The sequence below is a fragment of the Crinia signifera genome, chromosome 1, assembly GCF_055691185.1.
Source record: "Crinia signifera chromosome 1, ASM5569118v1, whole genome shotgun sequence".
Taxonomy (NCBI): Eukaryota; Metazoa; Chordata; class Amphibia; order Anura; family Myobatrachidae; genus Crinia; species Crinia signifera.
Window position 1 is genome coordinate 480717626 of NC_139217.1, and position 25378 is coordinate 480743003.

At 52.0% G+C, this 25378-nt stretch overlaps 1 protein-coding gene across 3 annotated transcripts in view; it reads right to left on the minus strand.

The window, feature by feature from the left end:
* Positions 1-1646: 1646 nt before the first annotated feature.
* NPR2 (natriuretic peptide receptor 2) overlaps positions 1647-25378 on the minus strand; it is a 176706-nt gene continuing 152974 nt past the window's right edge. For all 3 annotated transcript variants that reach the window (XM_083155498.1, XM_083155497.1, XM_083155499.1), the window contains 3 exons: positions 4085-4183; positions 3579-3670; positions 1647-2646 (listed from right to left, as the gene is read on the minus strand). In XM_083155498.1, the coding sequence (XP_083011624.1) occupies positions 2584-2646; positions 3579-3670; positions 4085-4183 (254 nt within the window). In that variant the 3' untranslated portion in view covers positions 1647-2583. The remainder of the gene's footprint in view (positions 2647-3578; positions 3671-4084; positions 4184-25378) is intronic.

Genomic DNA, 25378 nt, shown 5'->3' on the forward strand with positions numbered 1-25378 from the left:
GGAGGGACGGTTGGGAAGAGGTAGTGTAGGAAGGACAGATGGGAAGGAGGAGGGACAGTTGGGAAGAGGTAGTGTAGGAAGGATAGATGGGAAGGAGGAGGGACAGTTGGGAAGAGGTATTGTAGGAAGGACACCTGGGAAGGAGGAGGGACAGTTAGGAAGAGGTAGTGTAGGAAGGACACCTGGGAAGGAGGAGGGACGGTTGGGAAAATGTAGTGTAGGAAGGACAGATGGGAAGGAGGAGGGATGGTTGGGAAGAGGTAGTGTAGGAAGGACACCTGGGAAGGAGGAGGGATGGTTGGGAAGAGGTACAGTAGTGTAGGAAGGACACCTGAGAAGGAGGGACGGTTGGGAAGAGGTAGTGTAGGAAGGACAGATGGGAAGGAGGAGGGACAGTTGGGAAGAGGTAGTGTAGGAAGGACACCTGGGAAGGAGGAGGGACGGTTGGGAAGAGGTAGTGTAGGAAGGACACCCGGGAAGGAGGAGGGACGGTTGGGAAGAGGTAGTGTAGGAAGGACAGATGGGAAGGAGGAGGGACAGTTGGCAAGAGGTAGTGTAGGAAGGATAGATGGGAAGGAGGAGGGACAGTTGGGAAGAGGTAGTGTAGGAAGGATAGATGGGAAGGAGGAGGGACAGTTAGGAAGAGGTAGTGTAGGAAGGACACCTGAGAAGGAGGAGGGACGGTTGGGAAGAGGTAGTGTAGGAAGGACACCTGGGAAGGAGGAGGGACAGTTAGGAAGAGGTAGTGTAGGAAGGACACCTGGGAAGGAGGAGGGACGGTTGGGAAGAGGTAGTGTAGGAAGGATACCTGGGAAGGAGGAGGGACAGTTAGGAAGAGGTAGTGTAGGAAGGAGGAGGGATGGTTGGGAAGAGGTAGTGTAGGAAGGACACCCGGGAAGGAGGAGGGACAGTTGAGAAGAGGTAGTGTACGAAGGACACCCGGGAAGGAGGAGGGACTGTTGGGAAGAGGTAGTGTAGGAAGGACACCTGGGAAGGAGGAGGGATGGTTAGAAAGAGGTAGTGTAGGAAGGACAGATGGGAAGGAGGAGGGACGGTTGGGAAGAGGTAGTGTAGGAAGGACACCTGGGAAGGAGGAGGGACAGTTAGGAAGAGGTAGTGTAGGAAGGACACCTGGGAGAGGGACAGGTAGACAACCCTGCTATTTGCACAATGAATGACCTTGACATGAGACCTGTTTTTGCTTCTGGTGCAATGGTCCAGAGATCACAATGGTCACCCCATTATGGGGTGAACGTGGGTATATAGAAAAAACAGACTCAGACAGGACCCCGGACTGGACATCAAAATCTGCAGTCTGGAGCTTGTAGTGTCCGATCCGGGGGGTGTCCTGTCCGGTGGGCTTCACGTGACAGCTGTCACCAAGGAGAGGGAGAATAAATCCTTCCTGTATGGCCCAGGCATGTAGGAAAAACCGTAACGGTCCAGACCACACGGGGCGGCTGCAATCTCCCCTTCCCCATGGCCCTGGTGACAGCTGTCACAGGCATCTCTCCGGACCAGACACTACAAACTTCGGACTGCAGATTTTGAAGTCCGGGGTCTTGTCCGAGTCCGGTTTTTACATAGTCCTGGTTCCATCGGGTCCATTAATAACCACCACAAATGGTGTTTTTTAGGATCTAATCTTTATTTAAGGCTGAATGTGCCATGGACTCAGTACAACTACCATTTTATTCACATATTATACACCCTACTTGAATTTTCCGGGAGACCGTTGCAATAAGATCCATAATGCTTTGCTCTCCTGGTTAATAAGGGCACGTATTAAACCCATTACAGAGGAAGGTTTTGTTAAAGTCGTCTTAGTTGGTGTGTAAAATGGCATGTTCGTGTGGACAGTACAGCTGATGTGACGCTTCTGTGAACCCGCCATATAATTGGCGCCTTCCTCTCTGCGTATGTTGTGCGCAGTCACTAGTGCTTACTCCCGGCTGATGGCATCACGCTGTCAGATCATCCTGCAGGGGAACGTGGCGGCAGGCAGAAGGCACACAAGACTGGCTGACAGTAGTGGATGGAAGGAAAGTACCTGCGCGCCATCGGGAGTGGCATCTTCCATGTGTAGGAGCGCTGTATGCCTGCGGAAGCGGGATCGCTGAAGGCGCTAGTAATAATACTCAGCAGAAGGTGTGAGAGGGCAGAAACGAGAGTGGTACCTAGGATCCATTTTTACGCAGCATTGCACAGGATTTCCATAGTGACGTTGCAGACCTAAGCTGGAAGTTGCGTTTTACCTACGCCACTAAGTCCTACATGGCTCCTGCCAATGACGTGCGCTTTGCAGTCTGATTTGGCCACAGGTCATTTCTTGTTGGGGCCATGTGACCACTTTAGAGGTCATCTCTTGGCCAGTTAGCTGGTGCATATGAACTCATTCCCAGAGAAGAGAGGATACAATGGGATGTTTGCTGCTCCAGCCAGTGAGGCGTGTGAAATCATTGTGCTCCGGAGGAGCAGACTTTTTGGGTGGGTTATAGTTCAACCACGTTTCCCAGATCAGTGTAATGAGCAGCTCAAGGCACAGCTTGGCCTAATATAGAGCTGGACGTGGACCAGAGACACTCAGATAACATCGTCGTCTGTCAGTTCTCCAAGTAACCAAAAGGTCCTCATCTTCCCTTTGCCCTAGAAGAGAGGAGCAAAGAATGAGAAGAGATGAGACTTTGTGTAGCTTTATCTATGGGTAACGGGTTACAGTGACCATGGTTTTGGTCTATGCCAAGTGACCCTCAGTTACTGACCCAAACCAATGCTGATGGTAATGATACACAGTCAGGAGGTCAATAGTCAGGTCAACAGGGTCAAAAGGTTGATGAACAAATGGTCAACATATTGTTTTGTAATTGTAGCCCAACACCTAGCTCTCCTGATGCCTAACCCCAACCTTCCCCCAAGTTCCTCACTCTAACCCAAAAAAACATGTGTCAACTTTTGACCCTGTTGAGCTATTGACCATTGGCTATGTAATGTCTATCTTCCATACAACCTTGCTAAGCCACTGCATGGAAATGACTCGTGGTTGGCCTTTGTACCTCTGTGTAACGGCGCTTTACATAGGTATCATTTAGTGTATCCACGAATGAGCGAAACACGTGTCCATAGAAACTGCCTTGATGCTACCAGCTTCTGTGGTCACGTGCTGCATGGATTAGCATATCTGGATGGCTGATAGGCAGTGTCTAGGTTGACAGTCAAAAAGTCAACGTAGCGATAATCGACACATGTCAAGTTTGAATTTTTAGAAATTTTACGGGTTTTTTTTTCTTTTCTTTACAAACCATGTGGAGTCAAAGCCTGGTGAATTGCTTCATGTTGACCTTTTCGATGTGGCATACTTTTTTCTAGTGTGTTTTCCTTGTGCATGTTGCCCCGTGTTTGGGGAGTGCTCATATACAGGGCGTACATATTCACATACATATATGTGCAAAGATAGGGACTGAATGATACACATGTACAGTGAGGTAGAGCCTCCTGCCGCAGGCCCATAGAGGCCCATCTTTGCTACAGGCCTCTAGGAAGCTCTGCCCTTCCCATGGTCCTCCTCTATTTCTCTTTACCTTCATTTCAATGTCTCCCCGGAGTTCCAATTGAAAGCAGCTAAATTCGTCCAGGACTTCCTTGGTGGTTGAGGAAATGTGGATCTTCAGTGCTGAAACAAGAAAGAAGGAAAGTGATGATGAAACAATCGCCGCCCCCTACAGGGGATTGATCATAGAGCCATGGCCTGAACCACCATCGGCTCCATCCCTACACATGAGCACCTGGCAGAGGACTGGGGCGAGGAATGTACAATGCTCATAGTGCTCACATTTAGGGAACCAGGGCCTGCTGTAACCATGGAGGTGGGATAAGCAACAATAATTACATTCCTGAGCTACGCTACAAGGAATGTTCCATATGAGCTATGAAACCAGGACACAACGTCTGTGGTCACATATAGGAGACTTGCCAGATGTCTGTCAGTGTATGGGCTTTCCCAGTGCCGTCCATGTCTTTGTATCCTTACTATGACCTGTCTGCATATTCATTGTCTCCGACCAGCATTTGTCCATGTCCGTCTTACCTTCTCCATTAGACTCCATCCGTGATGCAGTATTCACCGTGTCTCCAAACAGACAGTATCGCGGCATCTTCAGCCCGACCACCCCAGCACACACTGGCCCTGAAGCGACAACAATTGTACAACCCTTCATAATGTGAGGAACACTACTGGTGCAACTCTGCAGCGTGTCATCGAGTCGAGATTACAGCGTCAGAGCGAGCGCAAAGTATAGCAGGTAAAGGGCACTTTATAAACGAACAATAATTAGGACTCAAAGACACAAACCCTCAAAACCGGAAAATGCTACCAAATGAGACAAATCTCCTATATGAAACATTATTAATATTTTATTTATAAGGTGCCACAAGTGTTTCGCAGCACCGTAAAAAAGAACAGTACAGGGAGACAAACTTACAGTAAATAATAACAGAAATAGATTACAGGGAAAATGAATGCCACAGTTCAATACACATTACAGCTTAAAAGTAGGTAGTGAGGACTTGATACGTACTACAGGGGCTGGTAGTCAAAGATGGTCACTGAGTGTTTGAGTATAGGAGAGCTGTGAGTGGCATGTGAAGAGAAGAGAGCGTAGACGACAGGAGGAAGGAGGGCCCTGCCAGTAGCGTAAGTTCGTCCCAGTTGCCTGGAGGCAAGATAAATATTGGTCCCCACGCCCACACACACGTGTGTGTATGTATGTTATGTGTATTTTGTGTATTATGTGTAAAATGTGTATTATGTGTAAAATGTGTAAAATAAAGAGGCTGTGACACCTATGGTTTTGCTAGGAGGTGCCCTCTTGGGAGCAGGAGCCCGGCGGCAGATGACTCCATTGCCTCCAGGAGTTTACGCCTCTGGGCCCTGCTCTGAGGAGCTTACAATTTAGTAGGAAGGGGCAACAGACAGATTACATGAGGTCCAAAGGTGGGAGGTGGGTTGATGGCAGGATGTAAGCAGGCAGAAATGGTCAAGGTGTGTGGCAGAGGTCAGAGGAGCAGTGGAAGGGTACGTTTTGATGAATAGGTGAGTTTTCAGTGCCCGTTTGAATAGATGAGTAACACATAGAATTGGTAGTTCCCAAAATAAAAGGATCTATACAGAATAGAATATGTCAGTCTACGTGAACATAATTGGTCAACTTATAAAATAACTGCTGAATCAGATAATGCAGCCTGACATTCATCATATATCCACTAGCCTCCAAACTTTCAATCGTTCCCTGAAAACTCACCTCTTCAGGCAAGCCGATCATATTTATACACCGCAGGCATAACCCTCTGAGGGATTCAGTATGAAATCCCGGCGGTCGGGATCCCGGCGTTCAAAATCCAGACGCCGGAATCCCGACCGCCGAAATTCCGACAAGGGGGGACGGGGACGTGGATCGCCCCCCTTGCGGGCTCGCTGTGCTCGCCACGCAGCGGGCCCGGTGCCTCGCTACGTTCGGCACACTAATTTATTCTCCCTCCAGGGGTGTCGTGGACACCCACGGAGGGAGAAAGTGTCGGGATTCCGGCGTCGGGATTCTGAACGCTGGGATTTTAACTGCATCCCCCTCTGAGGCACTTATGTATTATATACAGAACAAGAGAGAAAAGATGTCCTGTGTTGGTGCACCAAACAGAGATAAAATTTAACTTTTATTATTTATTAGTTAAGAACTGCGAGATAAAAATGACAACAAATAACAAAAACAGAGGTGGGGTTCACACAATTTAAAACCAAGGTGGCAGGCAGATGTTGCAGGGTTGTTATGTAATGCTTTTACTGAGTAGTGTGCGTCTGGTCTGTCCAGATCTTAAGTCTGGCAGGTCAGTAGGCGTGTCTGAGCGGAGGTTAAAATAACCTCTTGTAATAATTGCTCCAAAACCACGGTATTCAGTGCCGGTAAGTGGGATTAGTATCCTCGTTTACCCCTCAAATGGATGCACTGATACAGTAAGAGATCACCCTGTGTTTATGTAGATCCGGCGTGGAGACGCTCTGGGATCAGTGTGGATGACTATGCACCCCAGGGTGTCTCAGCTGCGACTATTCAGGTGGAGCCGCCTCCTAGAGTTTACACACATGCAACAGTCAGCACTGTTGTGGGGGCTGTCATGGTGTCTCACTCTCTCCTGAATGAATAAAGCTCCCACTGCTTGTATATCCTGCACCAGTTGTAGATCGCCCGGTGTGTATGGTCTCTGACCTGGAAAACGTTCCAGTGTAGGACCCAGGTGAATACACCACCGGTATGGCAGGCTGTGCCAATTCACTTGGAGCCGCCTCCAAGGTGTTGCATATACTGGGCAGTATGCGCAGGTTTGGGGACTAACGCAGCTTCGAGACTACACACAATCAAAATACATTTATATGAAAAATAACAAAAATGCAGACATCTGCCTGCGCACCGCTAGCCGGCACGCGCTTCGCAGATAGTAGCTTCCTCAGGGCCAATCAGATCATAGTTGCGATGGGTTTAAGTAGTAGTGGTGATACCTTATGCTCCAATGAGCTAGGTGTCTGTCGGACGCGCCTCCGGAAGCGTGTCCGGAGTCTGTCGTCCAATCCTGACTCTCCAGAAAGTGCGAGCCCCTGGACGGGATCTCGCGTGGTTCAGAGATGCACGCAGCGTACTGGTAACGTTGGTGACCAGGGTTGCGTGTCATAGAGCGGGCGGTGCCTGTGGTTGACGGCATGATGGTTGTCATAGCAACCGGAATGCCGTGTCTTGGTTAACAGGTACGTCTGTTCACAGCGTCCACTGACAGCCTCGCGTTGCCATGGGGATTCCTGTTTGTCTATCAGTCCGAATAGCCGGACTTACGATCGCTGATCTCTATCATCATATCCATATTGGACATTGGTTTGTGGATTAATCGGACCACCTGCCTGGTGTATAACCGTGGGTTATCATCTATACAGTGGCTGTTGTCATGGTGATACAGGTTGCGTGTATGCCAAGTCTAATTGTTGACTTGAATATCAACACCTTTCTTTACCTATATCTATTTTATAAGAATCTGGGCACCTATCTGACTTAAATTCAGCTATTTATTGTCCACCTATTTTTTAGGTATTTTTTAGGTATCACTGCACGTCGGCCCACACTCACACCATAAGGTGGGACCAGCTCTTTATTATTTTCCATTACTACTTTTTTACTACTTTTTTATCACTTTTTATTATTGCGTTTCATTACATGTTCTTACTTCAATACCCCATCTCTCAAGAGGGTAACACTTCAAGGTCTTTTTTTTCTTCACATTATAATAATTTTTTCTCACATAATTTTTCTTAGTGTGTTTGGCACATCACCACAGCATATTTCTTGGCCTTGAGTTCACTTACTCTAAACATTATTTGTTTTTATATCACAAAGGGCAGGTATATTACTGCCACATTCTTATCACTCGTCCTTTACATTTTTCTTACAACGTACACAAACTCATTTTAGAATGATTCATAAACATTGTTTCTTTCCACCACCATGTTCACATATTTCTACTTTGCACTATAAGATCCTCTCGTTCTAATGCCCCTGTATATTAATGAGAAAAGTGAGAGACAGGAGACTACATCCAAGTCACCAGATATGATTACGTATACACTTACAATGCCAATTATCTACAACATTGGATTCTTATCGATCTACCGATGATAACTATACACAGGTCCCAATCGTAGGAAGACCAAAATATAATCCTGTAAGAAGATCCATCTTTAAGACACCCAATGCATCAATGGGTACAGTGTCAAATGATATGACACGTAGAGCCAGATCCCCATGACAAAGAGACATCAACAGCTACATATGACAAACTCTGAATATATGTAATCAGTATTATGATGGTAGATATGGCAACCGTCACTATGTAGACGCTGACCCATAGCTATATACTGGACGATAGGTCTGACCAAATCCATATAGCAGCATCTGGCCGAGTAATCCAGTATGGACAAGATGACTAAGATAAGGAAACGCCAGACTGGCTATGAGGACTGATATATTAACAGAAATCCCCATGGCAACGTGGGACTTGCAGTGGACACTACGAGCAGTTAAATTCCCATGACAACCAGACGTCAACAATTAGACTTGGCATACACGCAACCTGTATCACCATGACAACAGCCACTGTATAGATGATAACCCACGGTTATACACCAGGCAGGTGGTCCGATTAATCCACAAACCAATGTCCAATATGGATATGATGATAGAGATCAGCGATCGTAAGTCCGGCTATTCGGACTGATAGACAAACAGGAATCCCCATGGCAACGCGAGGCTGTCAGTGGACGCTGTGAACAGACGTACCTGTTAACCAAGACACGGCATTCCGGTTGCTATGACAACCATCATGCCGTCAACCACAGGCACCGCCCGCTCTATGACACGCAACCCTGGTCACCAACGTTACCAGTACGCTGCGTGCATCTCTGAACCACGCGAGATCCCGTCCAGGGGCTCGCACTTTCTGGAGAGTCAGGATTGGACGACAGACTCCGGACACGCTTCCGGAGGCGCGTCCGACAGACACCTAGCTCATTGGAGCATAAGGTATCACCACTACTACTTAAACCCATCGCAACTATGATCTGATTGGCCCTGAGGAAGCTACTATCTGCGAAGCGCGTGCCGGCTAGCGGTGCGCAGGCAGATGTCTGCATTTTTGTTATTTTTCATATAAATGTATTTTGATTGTGTGTAGTCTCGAAGCTGCGTTAGTCCCCAAACCTGCGCATACTGCCCAGTATATGCAACACCTTGGAGGCGGCTCCAAGTGAATTGGCACAGCCTGCCATACCGGTGGTGTATTCACCTGGGTCCTACACTGGAACGTTTTCCAGGTCAGAGACCATACACACCGGGCGATCTACAACTGGTGCAGGATATACAAGCAGTGGGAGCTTTATTCATTCAGGAGAGAGTGAGACACCATGACAGCCCCCACAACAGTGCTGACTGTTGCATGTGTGTAAACTCTAGGAGGCGGCTCCACCTGAATAGTCGCAGCTGAGACACCCTGGGGTGCATAGTCATCCACACTGATCCCAGAGCGTCTCCACGCCGGATCTACATAAACACAGGGTGATCTCTTACTGTATCAGTGCATCCATTTGAGGGGTAAACGAGGATACTAATCCCACTTACCGGCACTGAATACCGTGGTTTTGGAGCAATTATTACAAGAGGTTATTTTAACCTCCGCTCAGACACGCCTACTGACCTGCCAGACTTAAGATCTGGACAGACCAGACGCACACTACTCAGTAAAAGCATTACATAACAACCCTGCAACATCTGCCTGCCACCTTGGTTTTAAATTGTGTGAACCCCACCTCTGTTTTTGTTATTTGTTGTCATTTTTATCTCGCAGTTCTTAACTTATAAATAATAAAAGTTAAATTTTATCTCTGTTTGGTGCACCAACACAGGACATCTTTTCTCTCTTGTTCTGTATACAAATCTCCATGTCCTATGGTAGCACACCCCCAGCATCATATTGCTATTGAAATAAATATTTGCAATAAGGGGGTCCACCTCTCTGTGATTAGAGGTCTTGTGCGACCAACCCCCCAAAAAAACCTCCGTGCACTTATGTATTATATAGCTTCCCTTCTGAACTTGTAACTTGGTGGGACTGCTATGCTATTACTGCTGCCTGTCCTTGTGTTTCCCTCCTATGTCCCTATAGATTGTAAGCTTGCAGCAGGGCCCTCCTACCTCCAAGTCTGTCTGTTGTTACCCAGTTTGTTTTATCACTGTCTACTATTGTAAAGCGCAACGGAATCTGCTGCGCTATATAAGACGCTGTAACGGAATATGCTGCGCTATATAAGACGCTGTAACGGAATCTGCTGCTCTATATAAGACGCTGTAACGGAATCTGCTGCGCTATATAAGACACTGTAACGGAATCTGCTGCGCTATATAAGACACTGTAACGGAATCTGCTGCGCTATATAAAACGCTGTAACGGGATCTGCTGCGCTATATAAGACACTGTAACGGAATCTGCTGCGCTATGTAAGACGCTGTAACGGAATCTGTTGCGCTATATAAGAACCTGTAGCGGAATCTGCAGCGCTATATAAGAAGCTGTAACGGAATCTGCTGAGCTATATAAGACGCTGTAACGGAATCTGCTGCGATATATAAGACACTGTAATGGAATCTGCTGCGTTATATAAGACACTGTAACTGAATCTGCTGCGCTATATAAGACGCTGTAACGGAATCTGCTGCGCTATATAAGACACTAACGGAATCTGCTGCGCTATATAAGACACTAACGGAATCTGCTGCGCTATATAAGACGCTGTAACGGAATCTGCTGCGCTATATAAGACGCTGTAACGGAATCTGCTGTGCTATATAAGACGCTGTAACGGAATCTGCTGCGCTATATAAGACGCTGTAACGGAATCTGCTGCGCTATATAAGACACTGTAACGGAATCTGCTGCGCTATATAAGACGCTGTAACGGAATCTGCTGGGCTATATAAGACACTGTAACGGAATCTGCTGCGCTATATAGGACACTGTAACGGAATCTGCTGCGCTATATAAGACACTGTAACGGAATATGCTGCGCTATATAAGACACTGTAACGGAACCTGCTGAGCTATATAAGACACTGTAACGGAATCTGCTGCGCTATATAAGACACTGTAACGGAATCTGCTGCGCTATATAATACACTGTAACGGAATATGCTGCGCTATATAAGACACTGTAACGGAATATGCTGCACTATATAAGACACTGTAACGGAATCTGCTGCGCTATATAAGATGCTGTAACGGAATCAGCTGCGCTATATAAGATGCTGTAACGGAATCTGCTGCGCTATATAATACACTGTAACGGAATCTGCTGCGCTATATAAGATGCTGTGACGGAATCTGCTGCGCTATATAAGACGCTGTAACGGAATCTGCTGCGCTATATAAGACGCTGTAACGGATCCGCTGCGCTATATAAGACACTGTAACGGAATCTGCTGCGCTATATAAGACACTGTAACGGAATCTGCTGCGCTATATAAGACGCTGTAACGGAATCTGCTGCGCTATATAAGACGCTGTAACGGAATCTGCTGCACTATATAAGACACTGTAACGGAATCTGCTGCGCTATATAAGACACTGTAACTGAATCTGCTGCGCTATATAAGACGCTGTAAAGAAATAAATATCACACTTTCCCATCAGCTGCACAATGATCTCTTTATCCTGTATGAATTATGCGGCAGACACCGGAGTGACCGAATTATGCGGCAGACACCGGAGTGACCGAATTATGCGGCAGACACCGGAGTGACCGAATTATGCGGCAGACACCGGAGTGACCGAATTATGCGGCAGACACCGGAGTGACCAAATGAGTCCAGGGCCAGCGAAAATCCTGTACTCATAACTCTGACATGTGGAAATGTTGTAGTGCCATCTGCTTGGCTCTGGGACACCTGGAAATTAAGTAGTGCCCCTCTGCTTGGCTCTGTGACACCTGGAAATTAAGTAGTGCCCCTTGATTGGCTCTGTGACACCTGGAAATGATGTAGTGCCATCTGCTTGGCTCTGTGACACCTGGAAATGATGTAGTGCCATCTGCTTGGCTCTGTGACACCTAGAAATGATGTTGCACAGCCGGCTTGGCCCTGGAAATGGTGTAGTGCCCTCTGCTTGGCTCTGTGACACCTGGAAATGATGTTGCACCGCCGGCGTGGCTCTGTGACACCTGGAAATGATGTTGCACCGCCGGCTTGGCTCTGTGACACCTGGAAATGATGTTGCACCGCCGGCTTGGCTCTGTGACACCTGGAAATGATGTTGCACCGCCGGCTTGGCTCTGTGACACCTGGAAATGATGTTGCACAGCTGGCTTGGCTCTGTGACACCTGGTAATGATGTTGCACAGCTGGCTTGGCTCTGTGACACCTGGAAATGATGTTGCACCGCCGGCTTGGCTCTGTGACACCTGGAAATGATGTTGCACAGCCGGCTTGGCTCTGTGACACCTGGAAATGATGTTGCACCGCCGGCGTGGCTCTGTGACACCTGGAAATGATGTTGCACCGCCGGCTTGGCTCTGTGACACCTGGAAATGATGTTGCACCGCCGGCTTGGCTCTGTGACACCTGGAAATGATGTTGCACCGCCGGCTTGGCTCTGTGACACCTGGAAATGATGTTGCACAGCTGGCTTGGCTCTGTGACACCTGGAAATGATGTTGCACCGCCGGCTTGGCTCTGTGACACCTGGAAATGGTGTAGTGCCCTCTGCTTGTCTCTGTGACACCTGGAAATGATGTTGCACAGCCGGCTTGGCTCTGTGACACCTGGAAATGATGTTGCACAGCCGGCTTGGCTCTGTGACACCTGGTAATGATGTTGCACAGCCGGCTTGTCTCTGTGACACCTGGAAATGATGTTGCACAGCCGGCTTGGCTCTGTGACACCTGGAAATGATGTTGCACAGCCGGCGTGGCTCTGTGACACCTGGAAATGGTGTTGCACAGCCGGCGTGGCTCTGTGACACCTGGAAATGGTGTAGTGCCCTCTGCTTGTCTCTGTGACACCTGGAAATGATGTTGCACCGCCGGCTTGGCTTTGTGACACCTGGAAATGATGTTGCACAGCCGGCGTGGCTCTGTGACACCTGGAAATGGTGTAGTGCCCTCTGCTTGTCTCTGTGACACCTGGAAATGATGTTGCACCGCCGGCTTGGCTCTGTGACACCTGGAAATGATGTTGCACAGCCGGCTTGGCTCTGTGACACCTGGAAATGATGTTGCACAGCCGGCGTGGCTCTGTGACACCTGGAAATGGTGTAGTGCCCTCTGCTTGTCTCTGTGACACCTGGAAATGATGTTGCACCGCCGGCTTGGCTCTGTGACACCTGGAAATGATGTTGCACAGCCGGCGTGGCTCTGTGACACCTGGAAATGGTGTAGTGCCCTCTGCTTGTCTCTGTGACACCTGGAAATGATGTTGCACCGCCGGCTTGGCTCTGTGACACCTGGAAATGATGTTGCACAGCCGGCTTGGCTCTGTGACACCTGGAAATGATGTTGCACCGCCGGCTTGGCTCTGTGACACCTGGAAATGATGTTGCACAGCCGGCTTGGCTCTGTGACACCTAGAAATGATGTTGCACAGCCGGCTTGGCTCTGTGACACCTGGTAATGATGTTGCACAGCCGGCTTGTCTCTGTGACACCTGGAAATGATGTTGCACAGCCGGCTTGGCTCTGTGACACCTAGAAATGATGTTGCACAGCCGGCTTGTCTCTGTGACACCTGGAAATGATGTTGCACCGCCGGCTTGGCTCTGTGACACCTGGAAATGATGTTGCACAGCCGGCGTGGCTCTGTGACACCTGGAAATGGTGTTGCACAGCCGGCGTGGCTCTGTGACACCTGGAAATGGTGTAGTGCCCTCTGCTTGTCTCTGTGACACCTGGAAATGATGTTGCACCGCCGGCTTGGCTCTGTGACACCTGGAAATGATGTTGCACAGCCGGCTTGGCTCTGTGACACCTGGAAATGATGTTGCACAGCCGGCGTGGCTCTGTGACACCTGGAAATGGTGTAGTGCCCTCTGCTTGTCTCTGTGACACCTGGAAATGATGTTGCACCGCCGGCTTGGCTCTGTGACACCTGGAAATGATGTTGCACAGCCGGCTTGGCTCTGTGACACCTAGAAATGATGTTGCACAGCCGGCTTGGCTCTGTGACACCTGGAAATGATGTTGCACAGCCGGCTTGGCTCTGTGACACCTGGTAATGATGTTGCACAGCCGGCTTGTCTCTGTGACACCTGGAAATGATGTTGCACAGCCGGCTTGGCTCTGTGACACCTGGAAATGATGTTGCACAGCCGGCTTGGCTCTGTGACACCTGGTAATGATGTTGCACCGCCGGCTTGGCTCTGTGACACCTGGTAATGATGTTGCACAGCCGGCTTGGCTCTGCGACACCTGGTAATGATGTTGCACCTCCGGCTTGGCTCTGTGACACCTGGTAATGATGTTGCACCGCCGGCTTGGCTCTGTGACACCTGGAAATGATGTTGCACCGCCGGCTTGGCTCTGTGACACCTGGAAATGATGTTGCACCGCCGGCTTGGCTCTGTGACACCTGGAAATGGTGTAGTGCCCTCTGCTGCGATATATGATAGCTGGAAACACAACTGTGATGGACAGCAGGTAGGTGACTCTGTAGCACCTGCAGGAGGTGGATCTTACCTATAAATCTGCTTTGTATTATCGCCTATACAGAAGAGAGGTGGACGAAGCGTGGTAATTAATTGCACTACTGCATGCTGTGGGATCACACTAGAACCATCCATCATGAAGCCTTCTCCCTTAGAAGGAGTCCGCGCTGCACTGACATTTGTCTGAGATACATGGCTTCTCCCAACACAAGTTCTGCCTCACATTTCTCTATGGATCGTGAAATATTTCTGTGGAGTCGGATCTGGAAATCTTCTGTCCTTTTTAGGAATAGATTTACTGAACTTGTCTTTGTTTAGTAGAAAAATGTAATAGCCCCATTACAGCAGGAGACATCTGACAAACATCAGACACCGTCAGTTGTCCAAGAGGCAAAGTGTTAACTCCTGACAATCCTAACATCCAGATTATGCAAGCGGCTGAGCTCCTCTGTTTGCACTATATCGGGGTGGCCAACCTGTGGCTCTTTTCTTTAGGAGATGTGGCTCCCGCACTAACGGCACTGCCGTCTGTCGCCTCTGACTCTGTGCTACTCGGCTGTGTGCCGGCTCCTGCGGCACTGCCGCCTGTCGCCTCTGACGGTGCTACTCTGCTGTGTGCCGGCTCCTGCGGCACTGCCACCTGCCTCTGTGCTACTCTGCTGTGTGCCGGCTCCTGCGGCACTGCCACCTGCCTCTGTGCTACTCTGCTGTGTGCCGGCTCCTGCGGCACTGCCACCTGCCTCCACTGACTGTGCTACTCTGCTGTGTGCCGGCTCCTGCGGTACTGCCACCTGCCGCCTCTGACTCTGTGCTACTCTGCTGTGTGCCGGCTCCTGCAGCACTGCCGCCTGCCTCCTCTGACTCTGCGCTACTCTGCTGTGTGCCGGCTCCTGCAGGACTGCCGCCTGTCGCCTCTGTGCTACTCTACTGTGTGCTGGCTCCTGCGGCACTGCCGCCTGCCTCCTCTGACTCTGTGCTACTCTGCTGTGTGCCGGCTCCTGCAGCACTGCCGCCTGTCGCCTCTGTGCTACTCTGCTGTGTGCCGGCTCCTGCGGCACTGCCGCCTGCCGCCTCTGACTCTGTGCTACTCTGCTGTGTGCCGGCTCCTGCAGCACTGCCGCCTCTGTGCTACTCTGCTGTGTCGGCTCCTGCGGCACTGCCACCTGCCTCTGTGCTACTCTGCTGTGTGCCGGCTTCTGTGGCACTGCCACCTGCCTCTGTGCTACTCTGCTGTGTGCCGGCTCCTGCGGCACTGCTACCTGCCTCCTCTGACTGTGCTACTCTGCTGTGTGCCGGCTCCTGCGGCACTGCCACCTGCCTCTGTGCTACACTGCTGTGTGCCAGCTCCTGCGGCACTGCCACCTGCCTCTGTGCTACTCTGCTGTGTGCCGGCTCCTGCGGCACTGCCACCTGCCTCTGTGCTACTCTGCTGTGTGCCGGCTCCTGCGGCACTGCCATCTGCCTCTGTGCTGCTCTGCTGTGTGCCGGCTCCTGCGGCACTGCCACCTGCCTCTGTGCTACTCTGCTGTGTGCCGGCTCCTGCGGCACTGCCGCCTCTGTGCTACTCTGCTGTGTGCCGGCTCCTGCGGCACTGCCGCCTTTGCCTCTGTGCTACTCTGCTGTGTGCCAGCTCCTGCGGCACTGCCACCTGCCTCTGTGCTACTCGGCTGTGTGCCGGCTCCTGCGGCACTGCCACCTGCCTCTGTGCTACTCTGCTGTGTGCCGGCTCCTGCGGCACTGCCACCTGCCTCTGTGCTACTCTGCTGTGTGCCGGCTCCTGCGGCACTGCCACCTGCCTCCACTGACTGTGCTACTCTGCTGTGTGCCGCCTCCTGCGGTACTGCCACCTGCCGCCTGTCGCCTCTGTGCTACTCTGCTGTGTGTTGGCTCCTGCGGCACTGCCGCCTGCCTCCTCTGACTCTGTGCTACTCTGCTGTGTGCCGGCTCCTGCAGCACTGCCGCCTGTTGCCTCTGTGCTACTCTGCTGTGTGCCGGCTCCTGCGGCACTGCCGCCTGCCGCCTCTGACTCTGTGCTACTCTGCTGTGTGCCGGCTCCTGCAGCACTGCCGCCTCTGTGCTACTCTGCTGTGTGCCGGCTCCTGTGGCACTGCCACCTGCCTCTGTGCTACTCTGCTGTGTGCCGGCTCCTGCGGCACTGCTACCTGCCTCCTCTGACTGTGCTACTCTGCTGTGTGCCGGCTCCTGCGGCACTGCCACCTGCCTCTGTGCTAGTCTGCTGTGTGCCGGCTCCTGCGGCACTGCCACCTGCCTCTGTGCTACTCTGCTGTGTGCCGGCTCCTGCGGCACTGCCACCTGCCTCTGTGCTGCTCTGCTGTGTGCCGGCTCCTGCGGCACTGCCACCTGCCTCTGTGCTACTCTGCTGTGTGCCGGCTCCTGCGGCACTGCCACCTGCCTCTGTGCTACTCTGCTGTGTGCCGGCTCCTGCGGCAATGCCGCCTGTCGCCTCTGTGCTACTCTGCTGTGTGCCGGCTCCTGCGGCACTGCCGCCTTTGACTCTGTGCTATTCTGCTGTGTGCCGGCTCCTGCGGCACTGCCGCCTGTCGCCTCTGACTCTGTGCTACTCTGCTGTGTGCCAGCTCCTGCAGTACTGCCGCCTGCCTCCTCTGACTCTGTGCTACTCTGCTGTGTGCCGGCTCCTGCAGCACTGCCGCCTGTCGCCTCTGTGCTACTCTGCTGTGTGTCGGCTCCTGCGGCACTGCAGCATCTGACTCTGTGCTACTCTGCTGTGTGCCGGCTCCTGCAGCACTGCCACCTCTGTGCTACTCTGCTGTGTGCCGGCTCCTGCGGCACTGCCACCTGCCTCTGTGCTACTCTGCTGTGTGCCGGCTCCTGCGGCACTGCCACCTGCCTCCTCTGACTGTGCTACTCTGCTGTGTGCCGGCTCCTGCGGCACTGCCACCTGCCTCTGTGCTACTCTGCTGTGTGCCGGCTCCTGCGGCACTGCCGCCTGTCGCCTCTGTGCTACTCTGCTGTGTGCCGGCTCCTGCGGCACTGCCGCCTCTGACTCTGTGCTACTCTGCTGTGTGCCGGCTCCTGCGGCACTGCCGCCTGTCGCCTCTGTGCTACTCTGCTGTGTGCTGGCTCCTGCGGCACTGCCGCCTGCCTCCTCTGACTCTGTGCTACTCTGCTGTGTGCCGGCTCCTGCAGCACTGCCGCCTGTCGCCTCTGTGCTACTCTGCTGTGTGCCGGCTCCTGCGGCACTGCCGCCTGCCGCCTCTGACTCTGTGCTACTCTGCTGTGTGCCGGCTCCTGCAGCAATGCCGCCTCTGTGCTACTCTGCTGTGTGTTGGCTCCTGCGGCACTGCCACCTGCCTCTGTGCTACTCTGCTGTGTGCCGGCTCCTGTGGCACTGCCACCTGCCTCTGTGCTACTCTGCTGTGTGCCGGCTCCTGCGGCACTGCTACCTGCCTCCTCTAACTGTGCTACTCTGCTGTGTGCCGGCTCCTGCGGCACTACCACCTGCCTCTGTGCTACTCTGCTGTGTGCCGGCTCCTGCGGCACTGCCACCTGCCTCTGTGCTACTCTGCTGTGTGCCGGCTCCTGCGGCACTGCCACCTGCCTCTGTGCTGCTCTGCTGTGTGCCGGCTCCTGCGGCACTGCCACCTGCCTCTGTGCTACTCTGCTGTGTGCCGGCTCCTGCGGCACTGCCACCTGCCTCTGTGCTACTCTGCTGTGTGCCGGCTCCTGCGGCACTGCCGCCTGTCGCCTCTGTACTACTCTGCTGTGTGCCGGCTCCTGCGGCACTGCCGCCTGTCGCCTCTGTACTACTCTGCTGTGTGCCGGCTCCTGCGGCACTGCCGCCTGTCGCCTCTGACTCTGTGCTACTCTGCTGTGTGCCGGCTCCTGCAGCACTGCCGCCTGTCGCCTCTGTGCTACTCTGCTGTGTGCCAGCTCCTGCAGTACTGCCGCCTGCCTCCTCTGACTCTGTGCTACTCTGCTGTGTGCCGGCTCCTGCGGCACTGCCGCCTTTGACTCTGTGCTACTCTGCTGTGTGCCGGCTCCTGCGGCACTGCCGCCTGTCGCCTCTGACTCTGTGCTACTCTGCTGTGTGCCGGCTCCTGCAGCACTGCCGCCTGTCGCCTCTGTGCTACTCTGCTGTGTGCCAGCTCCTGCAGTACTGCCGCCTGCCTCCTCTGACTCTGTGCTACTCTGCTGTGTGCCGGCTCCTGCGGCACTGCAGCCTCTGACTCTGTGCTACTCTGCTGTGTGCCGGCTCCTGCAGCACTGCCACCTCTGTGCTACTCTGCTGTGTGCCGGCTCCTGCGGCACTGCCACCTGCCTCTGTGCTACTCTGCTGTGTGCCGGCTCCTGCGGCACTGCCACCTGCCTCCTCTGACTGTGCTACTCTGCTGTGTGCCGGCTCCTGCGGCACTGCCACCTGCCTCTGTGCTACTCTGCTGTGTGCCGGCTCCTGCAGCACTGCCGCCTCTGTGCTACTCTGCTGTGTGCCGGCTCCTGCGGCACTGCCACCTGCCTCTGTGCTACTCTGCTGTGTGCCGGCTCCTGCGGCACTGCCGCCTCTGACTCTGTGTTACTCTGCTGTGTGCCAGCTCCTGCAGCACTGCCACCTGCCTCCTCTGACTCTGAGCTACTCCACTGTGTGCTCAACATGGTGTTATGACATAGCGTCACAGTAGGAGTATGCTATGCCCAGCGTTAGGGAGCGGGAATAGAGACCACGAAGGGTGCGAGGCTGGGGACCCTTTTATTGGTTGTAGCCCTGTGAGGATCCCGGGATCTTGCAGCAGCGCAGCGCGACTTATGCCTCACGCAGAGCCCCCAGGGTCACTCCGAGTTCCAAAGATCGCACAGGAATACACAATAGCAAAGGTACAAAAGTATTACCTTTATTTTACACACGGGTTATACATGTAAAATCAGCAATTACAGTCTATATACAATATATACAGAAAGGCCATCAGTATTAGTCACGTTATCAGAACCTTACCACGACACCACTCAGGTTAGCTTCAGATGGACAGGACCCGCAAGTCCACAACTTCCAGCGCTGACGCTCAGTCACTTCTCTCCCTTCTCTCCCTCCAAACACCCACTTACATCCCAAAAGCACCCCTCTCCCCCTCCCTCAGGAATTCTTAACCCTTCCTATGCTGGGTGCAGTTGCATGAATGTAACAGGGTCTCCTATTACCTGTCCAGGGGCTGATTAACTCACTCCCTTCATCTGGCTTTGAAGCTTGTGTATGTGAGGGATTTCACACCTTCATGTGAACAGATCTCTTCTCTGGAGACTGACCCTGGTGTTATCCATCCTTAGCCTCTTGTTATTTGGGGGGGAAGTATATGTCTCTGCCACTACCTGTAGTCTCTGTTACTAAACAGCCTATAAAGAGGCCCTTTGATCCCTGAACCAAAAACTATAAACAAACTGACCAGATTCTAATCTAAGCGTTTGGTCCCTTCTAGCTGGACCATTTTGTCTCCACATATACAGTTACAATATTTAAGTAATACGCATTTGGGAAGACTGCCATAATTAACTTCATAGTCACAAATCCCTTATTCATGATACCATCGCAGTTTACTAAGAACATTACCTGGAGGCAGTGACGTAACCACGGGCAACGCTGATCCTCCCTCCCAGTTTCTCCTGTGCCCAGAAACTATCTTCTTGTCTTTATATGCATATGTAACAGTATGGGATACAGTATACAAAGCTTTGGGAACATATTACAGTCATTTACATAACATGAGGGAATATTTCCCTCCAGTAGCACACATACTCAGCCTAATGGAATAACCTATTTGGATTATTCAGTATAACATCCTATTATTGTCCGACATACAGCCCTGTGATGTCCCCTGTATGCAGCAGTCTGGGGAACACAGCTCAGATATGATTACAGTCAGTATAACATCCTATTATTGTCCGACATACCGCCCTGTGATGTCCCCTGTATACAGCAGTCTGGGGAACACAGCTCAGATATGAATACAGTCAGTATAACATCCTATTATTGTCCGACATACAGCCCTGTGATGTCCCCTGCATACAGCAGTCTGGGGAACACAGCTCAGATATGAATACAGTCAGTGATAATATCCGGTTATCGCCGGCATTTTGCAATTCTCTTTGCTGAAGCGCAGAAAGAGGCGGGAGAACAACATATGACGGAAAGGGGCGTGGCCTGGTTCCGTCACACAGCACCCCTGTTGTTTACCGCCGCTGCGATTCACGGCTACACAATGTCCCTGCGTATTGCTTATCCCTGGCCCTCCTGGGCTCAGCCATTCACAGTTTATCGCACAACCTCCAGTACTCCTGGTACAGGGTTTTCCACTGTCAGGTGGGAATGTTTCCTCCTCGCCTTCCCTTTTGGTTGTTCCTCCTCCCTCCGCCTCTGGCGCAACTGGGAGGGGCCCGATCTGCGCACGCAGACCAGCATCAGGGAACCTGGCCACTCTTAACAATAGTGCTGATGTTGGCTGCAGAGGAGCGGCGGGTACCGACAATGTCCCTCCCTCCAACGCTTTCACATCCACCCCACTTGGGTCTGAAACCTCCCCCAGCCCCTGAAGCTGCTGGGCCTCCCCTGGGCAACCTTCCATCCATGTCTGTTCATCCACCTTGCAGGGCCTCAGCACACTCTGCCCCCACCTGCCCTCAGCAGTAGGCAGTGGCCCAGGGAATTCTCCTTCACACCATGGCTGCAGAAGAGCAGGGGGTATCCGCAATCCTTCCATGGCTCTTCCCTCAAAAGCCCCCACAAACACCTCCCCCAGTTCTAGATGGTCCTCTGGACCCTTACGTGATGCTTGAAGGTCCTTGCTGGTGGGATCCTTCTCCCCCACCTCCCAGGGCCTGAGCACACCCAGCCTCCACCTTCCCTCAGCAGCAGGCAGCGGTCCTGGGGATTCTCCTTCACACAATGGCTGCAGAGAAGCAGGGGGTATCCGCGAGTCTCCCCCTGATTTACCCACAATCCCCCCCCTTGGGTCGAACACCTCCCCCAGCCCTTTGAACAATAACTGCTGGGCCTCCCCTGGGCAAACTTCCATCTTCCCCAGGGTGCACTGCTTCCCCAGCCTGGCTATGAGAGGGACTGGTGGGGTGGCATTGTACGGCAGCACTGCTGGCATCTCCCTTACAGCCCCAGGTGCAAACTCACATTCTCTTGCTCGTGCCATGCTGGGTAGTGAGGTGTCTTCCTCTGAGGTGCAGGGGGGTGATGAGCTATGCCTCTGACCATCCCCTCCATGTTTGCTTGCTTGGCTGCCTGTTTGCTGCAGCGGCTCCCCGGGCACATAATTACAGTCAGTCACTCTTGCAGGGGACTCGCAGAAGCGCTGCACCCCAGCCTCTACTCCCTGCTCTGGCACCCCGGTCACATACCTGCCTTTTGACTTCAGCTCCTCCTGGCTCTGATGGCTAAGTGGGAACAGTCCTGGATAATCCTCCTGGGGTGGTAGAGTGGCAGAGCACACACCAGACACATTTCCTTCCATCTCCCCCTGCTGAATATGCTGGGGCTCCTGGGGCAAGATGCCCTCATTCCCTGGGCCGCTGGTGGTCATGTAGGGGAGAAGTACTGCCCCCTCTGCTGGGGCACAATCATTGTAGACCCCCTGGCCACTAGTTTCAAAGTCTCCATCTCCCACATCTGCAAAAGGGAAGATGTACTGCCATTCTTCCTGGGGTGCCAATTTTGGGTGCACCCCCATCCTTTGGCTAGCTGCTTGGAGCAGTGGCTGACCACTGCTTTGTACCTCCTGTGGCGAGGACTCAGCCATCACAGTCCCAGCCTCCAAGATATGCTCTGCTCTGGGGCTATTCTCTGGGGCAGCCCCTGCACTGTATACTGGCACTGCTCCATCTATCACGGGCTCCGTGTGCACCAGTCCATCATCACCATGTGGGGCCACAGTGCCCAGCTCCGCCACACTACTTGGCACAATGCAGGGGGAATAAATATCCTCTTCCCGATATCCATCTGCCACAATCACAGTCCATGATGTTAGGGCTCCTTTAGAGTCCGGGGTCCCTGGTGCGATATCACAGGGACACTCCACAGCTAGTTCCTCATTTCCCAACTCACTGAATGGGAACAGTTCTGTGATTTCTCCCTGTGTCAGTGGGGAATCTAGTTCTGTGGCTCTCTGAGGATGCATGAGCCGCAGCAGCCGCTGTTCCTCTGCCTCCCCCCTCTGACACTGGTCCAGCCACTCTGTGGAATTCAGCTGCCCCTGCGCCAGGGCGACCCTCTCTGCATTCTCGTAACAGTGCAGGAGACACTGCAACTGCTCCTGGACACTTCTCAGCTCTCCTGGACACAGGACCCAGTTCCTATACACGCTGAATGCATGTAGCGGGTCCTCTTGCTGCTCGTACACCCATCGAATAAGAGTGCAGTGTGAGCGGCCTTCGGGGGGTGTGCTGCATCGTAGCCTCCATTCTGCAATTAGGTCCTCCAGACTCATTCTCGCTAAAGGAGCTCCAGATTCTGCAGGCCACAGTTCCTCTGCCTCCCCCCCTGGGATCTCGGTATTGGACCCCTCGGTCATCCACCCCGGTGGCACCATCAACTCCTCCTCCCTTTGAGTTCTCTTCGCGGGCTCCTTCCCAGGAACCACTTTACCCGGTGCTGGCACGCTGGCCTCAGCGATCCGGCTTCTGTTAATTAGCTGATGCGTGGCGTTACTTACTTCTGTGACAAAAGCCTTCCACGCCACCGTATGCAGCAGGTTTCCTGCAGCAGCCTCAGATACATACTGCTCAAATTCATCGGTCAGGTAAGCTGCTTTCTCCTCTGTAGTAGCTCCTGTCCATACATTAATCCACCGATATGCTGCTTCCCAATCCTCCCAGAGGGGCTGCATCAGTGTGGATGGGCTTCTCCAGTCCCATTCCTCAGCCAGACGACTCCATGACGATTCCTCATCTATGAGCCTCACTGCTCTGGGTGACTGTGGGCACCTCTTGCCTCTCTTTGGACGTCTCTGTCCTTTTCCTGGAGCCATTCTCCACACGGGCTGCACTCGTAGAGCTTGGTCAGCGTCACTTGCTGGACCCCCTTACGTCAGCTTCCGCTTCTGGGCCACGGCACACTCAGCCGTTCCCTCACTTGCAGGGATTGTCCCCTGGACAAGCCGGCACTTAAGCGGAATTCTTCCCTCGCTTAATGCCCTCGCAAAGTATACTTTTTCTTCTCCCCGGCATCCTTGTTAGGAACAATGGTTACCAGGTCCCTCAAACATGAGCTAATACTGGCCAATTACTGGCTATTGTGTTTCCAGAGCCTGGTCGCATCAAGATACGAGCCCCTAGCTCTCCCTCCTTTGGGTGTGCGATCCCCACCGCTTGCCACCAATTGTGAGGATCCCGGGATCTTGCAGCAGCGCAGCGCGACTTATGCCTCACGCAGAGCCCCCAGGGTCACTCCGAGTTCCAAAGATCGCACAGGAATACACAATAGCAAAGGTACAAAAGTATTACCTTTATTTTACACACGGGTTATACATGTAAAATCAGCAATTACAGTCTATATACAATATATACAGAAAGGCCATCAGTATCAGTCACGTTATCAGAACCTTACCACGACACCACTCAGGTTAGCTTCAGATGGACAGGACCCGCAAGTCCACAACTTCCAGCGCTGACGCTCAGTCACTTCTCTCCCTTCTCTCCCTCCAAACACCCACTTACATCCCAAAAGCACCCCTCTCCCCCTCCCTCAGGAATTCTTAACCCTTCCTATGCTGGGTGCAGTTGCATGAATGTAACAGGGTCTCCTATTACCTGTCCAGGGGCTGATTAACTCACTCCCTTCATCTGGCTTTGAAGCTTGTGTATGTGAGGGATTTCACACCTTCATGTGAACAGATCTCTTCTCTGGAGACTGACCCTGGTGTTCTCCATCCTTAGCCTCTTGTTATTTGGGGGGGGGAAGTGTATGTCTCTGCCCCTACCTGTAGTCTCTGTTACTAAACAGCCTATAAAGAGGCCCTTTGATCCCTGAACCAAAAACTATAAACAAACTGACCAGATTCCAATCTAAGCGTTTGGTCACCTCTACCCGGACCATTTGTCTCCACATATACAGTTACAATATTTAAGTAATACGCATTTGGGAAGACTGCCATAATTAACTTCATAGTCACAAATCCCTTATTCATGATACCATCGCAGTTTACTAAGAACATTACCTGGAGGCAGTGACGTAACCACGGGCAACGCTGATCCTCCCTCCCAGTTTCTCCTGTGCCCAGAAACTATCTTCTTGTCTTTATATGCATATGTAACAGTATGGGATACAGTATACAAAGCTTTGGGAACATATTACAGTCATTTACATAACATGAGGGAATATTTCCCTCCAGTAGCACACATACTCAGCCTAATGGAATAACCTATTTGGATTATTCAGTATAACATCCTATTATTGTCCGACATACAGCCCTGTGATGTCCCCTGTATGCAGCAGTCTGGGGAACACAGCTCAGATATGATTACATTCAGTATAACATCCTATTATTGTCCGACATACCGCCCTGTGATGTCCCCTGTATACAGCAGTCTGGGGAACACAGCTCAGATATGAATACAGTCAGTATAACATCCTATTATTGTCCGACATACAGCCCTGTGATGTCCCCTGCATACAGCAGTCTGGGGAACACAGCTCAGATATAAATACAGTCAGTGATAATATCCGGTTATCGCCGGCATTTTGCAATTCTCTTTGCTGAAGCGCAGAAAGAGGCGGGAGAACAACATATGACGGAAAGGGGCGTGGCCTGGTTCCGTCACAAGCCCCCACTCTATTTGGTCTGTAAGGCACATTCCCTTAGGGCTGGGGGTGTATCACAGTCTCCGCACGGAAGTGACCAGCGTTCTTTACACTTTGTCCTATAACAGAGCACATTTCATGGCTTCCCTTCTTTATGAGATTGGCGGATGCGGTGTCTTTACTATAAGTGGGAGGAGCTTGGCTTGGATTCCGTATGGAAGTAGCAGATTAGTCCCACAAGAACTCCGCGAGCCAGTCTGCGCCAGCGTTTCATCTCTGTGTGTGGAGGGATAATGGCCGTGCGTACGTACACTGGTCATTCCTACAATCGGCA